General features: G+C 42.6%; 1 protein-coding gene across 1 annotated transcript in view; it reads right to left on the bottom strand.

The window, feature by feature from the left end:
• adgrb3 (adhesion G protein-coupled receptor B3) overlaps positions 1 to 13,634 on the bottom strand; it is a gene marked incomplete at both ends in the record, with an annotated part of 100,078 nt that overhangs the window by 50,095 nt on the left and 36,349 nt on the right. The window contains 4 exons of the mRNA XM_079728777.1: positions 2,519 to 2,683; positions 3,556 to 3,720; positions 6,756 to 6,917; positions 10,184 to 10,294. Of these exons, the coding sequence (XP_079584903.1) occupies positions 2,519 to 2,683; positions 3,556 to 3,720; positions 6,756 to 6,917; positions 10,184 to 10,294 (603 nt within the window). The remainder of the gene's footprint in view (positions 1 to 2,518; positions 2,684 to 3,555; positions 3,721 to 6,755; positions 6,918 to 10,183; positions 10,295 to 13,634) is intronic.

Raw genomic sequence — 13,634 nt, 5'->3', positions numbered from 1 at the left:
GGGCAGGAGGGAGGGGGAGAGAGGGAGAGAACAGAGGGGGGGAGAGGGAGAGAGGGAGGGAGGGAGAGAGAGTGAGAGGGAGAGAACAGAGGGGGGGAGGGAGGGAAGGAGGGGGGAGAGAGAGAGGGAGGGAGGGAGGGAGGGGCAGGAGGGGGAGAGGGAGGGAGGGAGAGGGAGAGAGAGAGGGAGGGAGGGAGGGAGGGAAGGAGGGGGGAGAGAGAGAGAGGGAGGGAGGGAGGGAGGGAGAGGGCAGGAGGGAGGGGGAGAGAGGGAGAGAACAGAGGGGGGGAGAGGGAGAGAGGGAGGGAGGGAGAGAGAGTGAGAGGGAGAGAACAGAGGGAGGGAGGGAGGGAGGGGGAGAGAGGGAGAGGGAATCAGAGACAGAGATAGAGAGAAATCCAACCATAGGATCATCATTATTCATTGGGTATCTGTGAGAGAAACGACATGGCTGTGTGTGGAATCTAATTCACTCCATCTCGCCTTTCAATAAAACGTCTTGTGACCCCCCCACTCCCGGGACTCAGCGGCCTCCACGATTCCATCGCTACTTTGGCCTCTCCGGGGAGGCAGTTAGCAATTATGTTGAGGACATGTGGAAATCTGCTCATTTGTCATGAAATGCTAAATGGCCGTAGTTTTAGGACACGTTTGAAGGAACCGGGCGACGATGGACGAGGCCGTTGGCATTTAGCCCATTGTTTTGCATAAAAATAAATTTGTGTCTTTTTTTTAAGGAATAAGAAATCTGCATGTGTAATGATTATTTATATTAATTTGCAAATAATGCAATGCAATTATGCTCAGGTCAAGACCAAGGGGGTGGCTTTATAGGGCCCTTTTTTAATTATTTGATATTAGAAAATAATATTTAAAAAACAGATGCTGGCCCTGAGCAGCGCAGTAAATCAAGTGCCCTTGCCAGAGAGAACGCTGTGACACCCGTGTAAGCATGAAACACAGAGCGCGCTTGTTTTGACCTCCAATTACCCCTCGTCCACACGTACGGGGCATTCCCATGTCCTACAGCTCACCTCTGTCAGTGCCGGTTCCACTTGGACATGGAAATATAGGAATAGAGGGAGAAGGATTGGGGCGCCTGGCGAGAGAGCTGTTTGAAGGGCATCAAACTCCTGTGGTCCATTTCTATATTCCTGAATAACAAGTCTCTCTCTTAGTTAGTAACTCCGGTGTTACAGTTTTTATTCCATTTAATGCTTTCTTTTATTAGATGGCCTCATAGGGCTAATTTATCGGAAAATGAATCTGAAAATTTATAAACAAAGCAAAAGCCCCACTTGATATTGACAACGGGATGATATGATGATAATATAGAAACACTATATTTAATAGATAAAAACGAGGATAAAATTCTGATGACCTTGAGAATGTCACTATCGAGAGTATTTGCTTATTGCGTGGCGGTTCCATTGACCAATCACAAGCAGAGGACAAAAAGTAACTCAGAGTGAACTAACACGCACTCCATATGCCTTTGATGAGAAAAACGGGTATGGCACATTTCCACCCAAATGAGAAGCTAGCGAGCTAAGTCTCGCACTGCATATCAATAGGAGAAAATCTGTTTCTTCATAATCGAGCAGGAAATCTGTGAAGAGTCGTGACCAGCTTTGTATTTCCCCTCATGGAGCAGAGGACTGTGAGCCTTCTCCCCCCTCCCTCCTCCAGCAAGATTGCTTCACGTGTGATCTGAGAGAACCACGCACTGAACGACACTGACTGATCTCCCCTGTTCCCACGTAAAACAATATCACTGCTTGTAAAAAACATGAATGTGCAGCCGTAATGCGATCAGGGTGGATTGGTGGAAACGGCACGTTTGTTTTGCCTCCAATTCCGCCCAATCTGCTTTAAACACAGACTGCATCGCCCTGCTCTGGGGTGGAGATGCTCCTGGAATACAGAGACACTAATGCCACAACCCACATCTATTAGTGTGAATTAGGCAATTGCGCTACCGCCAGGACGCTGCTTCATATTAAACATTTCAAAAGGGCTGCCGGGTGTTCGCTAAGCTGACATCTTAGTAGCTGTAATACATCCGTGGTGCTAACAGTCAGTTTGGACAGCTAACTGTGAATTATGTGGCTGACATTGGAATTATATGATTAGTGTAAATTTAACCGGGTTTTTACAAATCAATTTCATAGTGCACGGGCTTTCACTTTATGTTTCCATTCAAAGCTAGCTCAAGGTGAATGGCACCAAGGCAAGGGATAATGAGTTTAAAACAGTGGATCTCAACATGGGGAGGTTATCGTGCCGCCGCACTGCTAGAAATAAAGGCCTGCTAATACCATTCCTACCAGTAGCTAAGGATTTGGACATGGTTGTCCGCTCGGCTTCCACTCCAAAACATGCTTCCCGGGGGAGGGATTTTTTTAATTTCCAGCCCCAGACATCAGAAGCGTCGGAAGGCTCAGAAAAGTGTGTGTGTGTGTGTGGAAACGGCTCAGGATTTATATTTGTGGTGTTACTTCTTTTTTTTTTTTTTTACCTGTGCAATCAGGATTATAGCACTCCCTGCTCTCTGCCCAGTGACCCCGGCACTCGGATCCCCCGTGGGCGGCCGCCGAACACTGCCTGGTCCTTTGCTGAGTGCCGTTGGCACAGGTCACGGAGCAATCGCTCCAAGTGCTCCACTCCTGCCACTGTCCGTCCACTGGGGCGCCCACCCAGAACCAGGCCAGGGTTGGTCCCGGACGGAGGCGATGGAGGAGGGGGGAGGTGGAGGGTGAGGGTGGGGGAGAAAAGACGACAGGCAGAAATATTCAGAACACTGCTCTCCGGATGGATGCGCTTTTAGCATCTTGGGAAACAGCGGGGGTTGCTTATTATTATTATTATTTCTTTTTATGGATACAATACATATAATGAATGCAGATATTTCGGGAGGTTTATGAGTGCTTTTTACTGGGGGAAGATTTCATAGGATGTGAAATCTTTTTTTTTTTTATGCCGGCAGAACAAACCTCATAATTAAGCTTTGAAACTAAATAGGCTTTTCTACGTATATTTTAAGATTTCAATAGAAGAATCAATGTGTTAATTGTGTTAAATAAACAGGAACTGCTAAATCACATGCATTCAAGTCTCCGTGGTAGCATAATAAAAGCTCAGAGTTGCAGAAAAAATCATCATCACAAATCTGCCCCATCATTGTCAAAAGAATTGGGAGCAGGCATTTTGAGGAATTCAGAATTACTGCATTGAGTCTCTCTCGGGTTTCATAACCCAGTGTATTATACATCGAGGGCTCCATACTGCGCGTCGTATACATAACACCAGACCTCCATTCAAAAGTGTCTTCCACTCTTTCAAAATCTTCTGAATAGATCCCGACAAACAAACAAAAAAAAAAAACGTAAGCCGCTCCCAAACTAGAAACTTTTGTGAAACTAGTTCTCCTTCGAGGTAATTCTAAAAATGGTAATATCCCCTCTCGTACATCTCCCTCTCCCAATCTTCCTATTCCCTTCCTCCATCTTCTAGCTTCCGCGAGGGCGTTTCGGGGCGCGGCCATGTTGGGTTTACCTGGGCACAGAGCGATGTTACAGAGCTTGCTCTGGGTCTCGGGTCCGTCACACGCACGTCCGCCGTGCAACGGGGGAGCGCACATCCTAGTGCGGGTACGGTGGCCCCGCCCGCACGTGAACGAACACAAGCTCCAGGGGGACCATTCCTCCCACACACCGTGTACTGCAGAACAACAAGACAGGGGTCAGGGGTCTGAGGGACGAAAGCCGAGGCCAGGCTTGTCCGCTGAACAGGGGGGCCACACTCTTAAAGGGGGGGCCGCAGTTTGTGTTGAGGAATAAATAAAAAACAAGCATGAGAGGAAATGAGTCACGTGGTATGAGCGTCAATGCTCTGGATGCTGGAAGACCTCGGACCAATGGCAGCGTTGAAGTATAAATATACTAGAACGTGGGGTACTGCCCTGTACTTACCAGGCTGGGATGCAAGACACGGGGTACGACAAGTTCCCAGAGACAAAGACTTTTGAATTATTAATGGTCAGTACTCCATGAGACAGTGAGCTAGGTTTGCCAAAGAAAAACAAAAGAATGTATTTGGCCTGCAGGATATTGTTCTGAATATTTATTACTGGAGCTGGCCTTCAAGTCAAAGTTGCTCTGGAAGGCCAAAGGTGATAAATATGAATGTGTGGCAAGCAGATTGTTGTGTTTAATAACAAAATTTACATTGTGAAATTAACCCAGGAGTCAGCCGTAGCAATTACAGATGCGATTTCTTGCGGGCAATTTTTCCCACTGCTGTTTCTGTTGTTTGCCTAGCCTTTTGGATAATGAAACAAAATTAAATGTTTACTCAATCCAAAAATGCCAGTTGTATCATACCATTAACTGAGGCTGGTAACTCAGTGGGTGTATGACCTTTAAAAGAAAATACAAAGAAAATGTGGGCTTAGCAATTGAAGCTTATTGCGGTCAAGAAAAAATAAAGGAGGTTTAAAGACGAAAGGTTTACGAAACATTAGTGGTAAAGGACTGCTGTAAATGTGAGTTTTTCTAATAAACATACACATCATGCATCAAATCTTTGAATTGGATTAAATATGTAGTATCGCCATCCCCTGCCTATTATAACCAGCTGTGGTCTGTGTCATTTGGAAATGAAGGAAAAACAAATAAAAGCCCTTGACAAATTAAATCCATTCATCATTTATCATGGGTAAAAAAAAATAAAAGCCATATTTATAAATCTTTTAAAAAGTACCAAGTGGAATATTTACTAAGTTAAATATTTTACCAACAATCTCTTTTATAATTAACTAGTGTAGCATATGCTTATGTTAATAATGCTCTGCAGACAAGGCTAGAATAATTTACCAATATTCTAAACAATGCCAATCTATGATATTTTTTTTTTCCAAAAATCCTTTTTGATTTAAAAATAAATCATAAAAAATAACGAGGTCGTTAAACTATTAAGGGAGGTATTTGTTCCCTTCTAACCGAATGATACATCCACACTGCGTTGTGATCTGTTTATGTCTTTCTCAATGGAGGCGTCTTCACGCTAGCTTATTGATGATGCTAATTTATTAATTTGACCAGGTTCCTTTGGGAATTTTAAGAACCAACTGCAGTTGCTTCACCAGCTGGCTCCATTTCAAATATGATTTGTTTACCTCGCTTGGCAACAATAATTGATGGTGGGGAACAGGGGGTTGCTGATTGGTAGCCACAGCAAAGTTACTCTTTTCCTTTTCCTATTGGTCAACAGCCATTCCCTAAATAGGTTCAAATTGACAGATAGCTAAATATATAATTTGCTTTATTATTATTTTTTTTTACAAGAACAAGAATATTGAGCTATTGTGATTTCATGCCTAAGTTTCATTATTAGTATTTTGATAGACTCTAATTTCCGAAAAAATCAGGATTAGCGAGAAAAAACACAATTCGGTGATACACACCTGAAACCGCTCTCAGTTAATCACAAGCTATTTCACATGGTTAGATTTGGGTTTTACACATGAATAAATGTGATTTAAAGGTCTATGTGTGCAGACCGGAAGACATATTAACAGCAACAACAACCAACAATAATTAACTCTAGCTAGCTCGGTACCTTCGGGCTACCAATTAAAAATAATAATCCCCTATTTGTGTGAATAAATATCTGAAATACGGTGGCACATGTGTGTCTCCTGGATGAGGAGGAACATTTTCGGAGAAACCCAGCCTTGCTCCCTGAGCGACATGATAATGGCACTGAGAGCGAGTCATTTTGAGGAAAATGTTCCTTAAAATTACTCATTCACTTTCCAGCTAATACTGCCCGAGCGCGGTAAAACGCTGACCCCTTTTGAAAACTGCCAACTCCCCACTTGCCACATTTCAATATGAAGTACGTCTAAAATGTCAGCGCCTTCCGCAGGATTTCGCAAACAGCCGTAAGTAGGAGGGGTTGGGGCAAATATTTTCCCCACTGTGATGCAATCACAAAAGCACTCTCTTTAATGGCAAAGGGGGCTTTAAATACGTAAGGAAGGACATCCGCTTTGCACCGAGCCTCCGTCCGACTTCAGGCACAACCAATTCCTCAAAGTAAACACGTGATTAGGTAGCCCAAATGCGACACGTTTATTTAAATCCTGCTTTCCTTTCCCTCGCCCCTCGTCAAGACCCCCAACCTTCCACCGGTCGCTGGGGGTGTGTTGTCAGACGTCCGGCTAGCCAGTGGTACCTGGGTGGTGGAGGGGTGGTGGTGGTGGTGGAGGGTGGTGGAGGTGACTCATACACAACATGCCGGTGCGCGTCGAGCGGGACATGTCACAGAGCATGCCTCGTGGCGCGGAGGTCACGTGACCTGCGCGTTAACGCACGGCTGACCTGCGATCGCGTAGCGAGGCGGGATGACACATCGTTGTCTGTGTGTCTGCCCGGTCGATGCACGACTTCCATGCAAAAATAAATATACAAAGTCATCCATTGGGATGAGTGCGATGGACATGGCGTCGACTTTTGAAATCAAATGGAAAACGTAACAGTCTCGTGTTTTACGAGGGCATTTCTAACTAGAGATAACCAAAAGAAGGAGGAATCATATGAGTGATCAAATAACAAATAATAACACCAATTAAAAAAACAATCAATCAAATCCATGTCAAGTGAGGTTACATTTCCTCTCGCCCGGTAAGGCGTCGAGGTGGTGAATGACATTTCATACTCATAATAATCATACAATCTGCGGGCTAACACTACCTGGGCAGGGGGCAGTGTTATTGCAAACCCTTGACTCTCTTAAAGGGCCGGTGCAGTGCGTTCCGTACGGTGTCACACACGTTCTGGTTCGCACCTGCGACCCCTGACCGCAAGATACAGAGCATGAGCTCCACTGGGACCACTCCTCTGCACCTGATTCACCTGTGTGGGAGAAGGGTGACACTAGTTAAATGCAGCAGAACGGTCCTGGTATACAGCCCCGGAGGCATGGTGGGGGCGGGGCAAGGGGCAGGCTATGGGGGGGGGGGGGGGAAGGCCAATGCAGGGCAACAATTTGGAGGGGAGAGAGGAATATCTGGAGCAAAGTTCAGTAAGATTTGGGATGGAAAATCAGGAGAGGTTGGGGGGCGGGGCTCCATTCTATAAACTATAGGACACTGTTCTTCTTTTATGTGATATTTGATACATACAACATTTTTAATCATTTTTAATGGGTTTAACTCGATCACATACAGTGCTATAGTGTTCTTAGATTGCAATCAAAGTGAGTGCGCTCCTCTCTATGAGCTAATAATGATCTTAATGGCAAGGGAGGCAGGAGCGTCCTGGGTACATTCCAAAGAAACAACGAATTTGAGTGCATGTATACAAAGATCACATAAAAGGCATTAGTATTTTATCTTAGGAATTTAAAACAGTAGACATAGCAGCTGTAACTCATTCACTATACATTAGTTTTCATACAGTTATAAAACAATAACTATGCATGCAGTTAACTTAAAACACAACTAGAGACGACCAAGTGAACAATCCAAAATAAATAATACTTGATAGGAATATAGTCACCATGCAAGAAAAAACAACTCAGTGAAACGGAACTGAAAGTAAATCAAAGTAAAATGGAGGTTGAATGGGTGTTAGTTGTGAATGTCTGAGGTATGAAGTCCCTTGCTAGGCAGAAGTTTTGTTCCTTTGGCAACAGCAGGAAACTATCTCCGGTTTAGGCCATGATCATTTGAATTTTTTTTTTTTTTTTTCAAATTAAAAAGGATTAATTTAATTTCACACAGAAAAAAACGGAGGACGATTTTAATCAGCAGATCACATCTGTTTTGGTTATTAACTTATGACTGAATTAGTTTTCATTTTTTGTGTATTTCTTTTTTTTTTAATCTGGAAGGATTTTACATACAGCCAAATAAAACCTGGATCTAATCAAAAGTAATACTTCTTACTGTACAATATAACAAGCTAATAACTAGCCAGCTTTAGGGTATTCTGATGCCCTTTAAAGGCCAGTATGATTGTGCACAAAACGAAAGGTTTTATTTTGTTATTCTTCAATTACATTGCAGAATACCAAAATGTGTGTTTGATTAAAAAATGACACAAATCATGTTTGCCTTGTCAAATATGGGCATGACAGCCAAATACCAGAGGGTCACAAATGGCTAATTAAAAATATAAGTGGCTGTGAAGCAGTGGTGGAAAAGCTATCAGCCATGGTGGCCTACTTAAGGAAACAATACATTTGGTCGCTAGAAAGAGGACAATTGGTTTAAAAAAGAAGGGCAAAAATCTGTATCCATTGATATTGAAACAATAAAAAATTATATGTATTTTATTTGAGAGCATTTTATGGAATCGTTTTTTGGTCAATTTCAGCTCTGAATACATTTATGTCTTCAATCGTTGGGTTTATTTTGGATTCAAAACAACCTATGAACATGTACTTTCAAGGTTGTATGCTAAAGATCCAAATAGGGATCCTAACTCCTATACCTCTAAAGTGAGAGTTAAGAGTAGGTCCATGTTCACCCTTACTTTCCGCTGACGTCAGTTGTTGATTGATACTTGCTTTGTTCATGTGATTAAGCCTTCACAGGGTATGAATTGCGGCATTGTAGTAGTGTGGTGATCCCACAACCTCTATCAACTAGGCTATTTACCAAACCATTCAGCTTCAAGAGTACTTGCACATGATGCACTGTGTATCTAAATCACACACTATGCCATAGAGGTGTTCATAATAGCAACAAATGATGGCAGTGATCTCTCTACCGAGAACAGACAATGTTATATTTCTGCATTGCTGCAGCACACCTGCAGTGTATCATTAAGCCCACCAGTTTTATGGTGGCTATCAATAATTGCAATTATACAGCAACTGGCAAAACAGCTCAAGCATCACTCAGCTGCCTGCGAGTGCTATATTAAACCGAAAATACAATTGAAGCAACAAGTTGAGTTGCTTTAAGATTTTGCATTTGTGATTTGGTTAACATACCGTAACAGTTAACAGTATGTTTTAACACACTTGGCGCTGAACAAAGTTTGACCATCTCACGTTATAATTGAATATATATTAACGTGGGATATTGGGACCGCATACCCAGTGAAGGCTGGCTCATCAATCAACGACAGGACACGTGGACGATAAGGATGGCTAATTATAGACAGACCTTAACCATCACTTTGAGGTCTAAATATTATTGAATCAAAAAACACTGAAAGGTGGATCAATCCGTTTAATGAGGCAGTGCGGGGAGAGTATATTAAACACTGAGGATGAGAAAACAGAAAAAGCTCAGCGATGAGACTTTGAACAAGGGAGGAACGGACCTACAGCTCATGTGGATGGAGAGATGCTGGTTAAGGGTTAGTCTATGAAGGGCAGTGAGATAACTGTGGTGGGAGTGTGGATGGGGTGATGGTAGGATTGATTCAACCAAATGAGTGGGGTTTGGATGAAACACATGAGGAAAAGAAAAGGGGGGTGGGGCGGAAGAAGAAAATAACTAATAGCCACTATGTATAAACCAGCCCACCCAGAAGAGTTTAAATCAGGCTAGAATAAAGTAAAACTAGCTGAAGCCTTCCGTCCACTGTTAATGTGATGATTCATTATTGATATGGTCAACAGACCTCATGTTATCTATAGTTTCTAAATTGCTAAATTAAGCATGTGAGGGTTAGCCATCCCCTTAGCTTAATTTAGTGTTTTGTTTCTGGCTGAATGGGGTCGAATCCTCTCACTGAGTGACTCTATTACGTCCGTCGGTGAATGACTCACTACATAGCCAGCCTAAGTTTTACCTTCTATTTAATTCATGATCCTTGAGTATATAGGAGCTGTGCACTTCAGCCCACTCACTGTGTAACAATAAAACAAACTGACAACACTAGTATGCTTATGCATTCAGAGTAAATAGTCCAAGAGGAAAGGGGATATATCTGCCCTGCTAGTTTATACGTAGCGACGGAAGGTGAGGAGTAGAAACAAATAATAATAATAATAATAATAATAATAATGCAAAACAGTGTCACTTAAAAAAAGGGGCAGGTACAAGATAGAGGAAGAGAGAGAGAGAGAGGGAGAGAGAGAGAGCATGCATGTGACTCAAAATGAAATTAAGTTGTTTAGGCAACAAAATAAATAAAGTAAAGAAACAGAACTATTATATTACCAGTTTGTGCCATAAATTTAGCAGACTCAGCTTGCTCCTGCAGGGCCTTTGTGTCATGAACTGACCGCGGCCGCTGACTTTTTACAGTATGCTCTCCCATCATTCCATACTCTAGGGACAGAATAGAGGTTCAAATGAAAGCTAGGCTTGAACATGATCTTTCTGAGCACAAAAACGTATGTATAGATATAAAAATATATAGATGTGTAAGGATAAATATTAATATAAAATATTGCATTCTGTTTGTCGCAAAACGTGTCAAAGCAACTGTAATGCATGTCTAGAAACAAAGAGCACACAGGTGTACGTGGTTTAGCTTGTCACTTTTTTTCCTTCTTCTTACTTTAAGGCAGAGAACAATGCAACGGATTTATAAGGGTGAGTTGGAAGTATTAATTAAGCTTGGTTTGAAAAAGCACAGCGTAGACACATAGCAAACATGCAAATAAACTCGACATCCGATTTAACAAGCTAAAACCTCGTTGGGGCGTCTCCCTCCCTCCTCCCCACCCATCCCTCTCCCTTCCCTCCCTCCCTCCCTCCCTCCTTCCCTCCTACCCAGGAAAAAGAAAACACAAAACAAAAAGTGAAAGTAAAAAATGTGTAAGCCGTCGGAAAGCCACAGAGGAGGGGGGGGGGGGGGGGGGGGGGGGTCATGGACATAACATGCTATTGATCCACAGTTCCTAGATCATAATTCATAGTGATCGATGTCGTTGGGGTTTTATCCTGTTGGTGACCCGGTTCACTACAAAGTGAACCTTTAGTGAAATTAGACAGTTAGACAAATGTATTCTGAGCTGGGGTTTTTTAAGTTTGATTTATTGCCCTCTTTGTTGCCCAATGGATTTACAATATGAAATCTGGATGCATCGTAAATTTGTGAATTATTTTGACACCGTTTTATTGAAATCCAGCCTTGAACTGTAAATCACACTTTGTGTTACATTTGGTAAAGCACAATGTATTTTTGGATTGACCTAAATACAAAATCCTAAATGTTTGCGGATAGTTTTAGTAACAAGGTATACTGTACATAGTAACGTGTTTTTTTTTTTGCGACACACAAGTGGTTGCATGTTTGTAGTTTTCAGATGGACATACATAGGTGACGCACAAATAACAAGACACACACAACGCTTTTGTTAGATTGATTCACAACACAATGTATAATCCATTGTCGTCAATTAAGTCACACAATTAAGATGCTTGACATGGCTAAGGGATGCCCTCTTGGCGTGGATAGGAATTATCATTGGTGTAGCATTGAGGTATTCAACCCTCGGCATCATTTAGCTGCAGAATGAACTGTCGGCTGGATGGGAGCAGCGTTCTGGCTTTAGCACAGGTGCGATGCAGCAGGTGTTTGAAAGACATTAAGTCATACCAACAGGCAAAAAAAAAAAAAGACTGACTTTTGACATTTCAGAACCCTTCTAAAATATATATATATATATATATATATTCATGGCAAATCAAAGACTCCTGTTTCTGTCCTAAATAAGACGTTGGTTGGTTCGGGAGGTTTTGAAAAACATAAGGGGGAAAACAAGCCTGGTTTGGTGCAACCTGATTTCAAAAAGGTATTTCCCCCTGCGTCACTTGATCTCATCCACAAGTTTGGGTCAAATTAAGGCAGCCAGGGCAGCGCTGTGGTGTACCTCCTGCTGGAAGAAAGACAGCCCCCCCCCCCCCAGTAGGTGCTTTAACGTGCACTCTCTGCTGCAGCAGTCTGAGTGTGTGTGTGCGACTGAGCGTATATGCTTCATGCCCTGAACTGCTTCTTGTTTCTTGCATCATGAACCCATTCCCAAAGTGATCATTCTGTATGGTTGACACAACCAAAAACCGAAGAGGTGTGTGTGTGTGTGTGTGTGTGTGTGTGTGTGTGCGTGTGTGTGTGTGTGTGCGTGCGTGTGTGTGTGTGATAAGCAGACAGATCTCGAGGATTGTTCTGCAGGAGCTATGATATGAATGCACGAGGCACAGGAGCCATCACCAGAGGGATAGGAGCATTTGCCCAGCATCCTTGTTGGTTAATTGGGGTTTGAAAATAATTGGAATACACGACCACTGCACAAGTGGATTTCAGCTCAAACCCCATGACAGTGCGCTAAAAGTCAAACTAGGGGCAAAGTCATTTCATAACAAGCAACGTCAAACTGTGAGCTCACAATGGGCGATATCAAGGTTGGCTTTTCTTTGTGTTTGAACTCGAGCATAACAAATCCTTCCCTGGCTGTACCATCGTTCCTGCCCGTTTGTTATCATTTTTCAAGTAGAAGGTAGTTCTCTCAAAATAAACTCTATATAAAGAGGTGGTACGATTGAACACTGAAGGCTCACAGTGCCCCTCTAGCAGTTCCTACTATCATCAAAGCGGAAATTAACAGAAGGAGCAAAGTGAAGGGAAGGGTTCGGGGTCCCTGGAGATGTGTCAAGTTTAACATTATTTCAGGACAAATGGTCGAAGTGAGCTAGGAACAAAGCCTGAGCCAGAACAAATGTGGGACCTATCGATGCAGGGTGTCTCTGTAAGGTTGCCTCCGCATCACATTGGCTGTTTTATCGCACTGCGTTTCCCCTTGTGAAGAGGCCATACGGCATCTTTAGTGTACGAATCATCTTTGGTTGAACTAGTCTGACATTTATTAAGAAAGATTCTCCCAAAAATGATGTGAGCACAGAGGACTGTATTTGCGAGATTGCCCGAAACACTTACAAATATATATATTTTTTGCTAATTATCAATCTCACCATTCATGCTAAACCAATAATTACATTATGCGGGGACACTTTTTTATTTATTCCTTTAGTATTCACGAAACGTTGTGAGTGACCTTAAGAAACTGCCATCTATAAATCCAGCCAGCCATGCCCGAGCAAAAAAAAAAGGCTAATATTTTCAGACGACAATTCATTCACCTTTAAATCTCCTTTCATTTGTTATTGTGGTCAGTTCATCATTTCAATTCCCCCCCATCTGACATCAGCACAGGGGTAACTAGGATAATATGCATACGCCGCAAAGCATGAATTACAGGCTAAAGGTTGTACAATCGCAAGTTCCACACTTGTTACCCTGTTCGTAAAATTGGAGAACAGGTTTGAAAGATAAAACTTGAAATCGTTTTTTCACAAAGATATGGAGGTGAATTAATTGGGCTGACTGGAGGGGGGTAAATTTGCAATAATCTTTTTCATGTTGCTGATAAACTACGTTATAATGTCTGAGCTGTGCCGCTTGTTCTGGCAATCATGTCTGGATCAAATGGATCATGCTATCAGCTCCACTGGGAAAGAGCATGTATTTCGGACCTTTAAGCCTCTTTCTTATGATTCTATACAGGATTTGGAATTGACATTCGGCCTAGTTTTTCGTTTTTTTGTTATTCTAGGTAGTTCTCGACTAGGGTGGTTAATGTCACAAGCTTGGATGCACTTTGTAGCC

The sequence above is a fragment of the Pollachius pollachius genome (assembly GCF_949987615.1).
Source record: "Pollachius pollachius genome assembly, chromosome: 2".
NCBI classification, from domain to species: Eukaryota; Metazoa; Chordata; class Actinopteri; order Gadiformes; family Gadidae; genus Pollachius; species Pollachius pollachius.
Note: the sequence above shows the minus strand (reverse complement) of the source record. Positions and strands in the feature narration are given on the sequence as shown.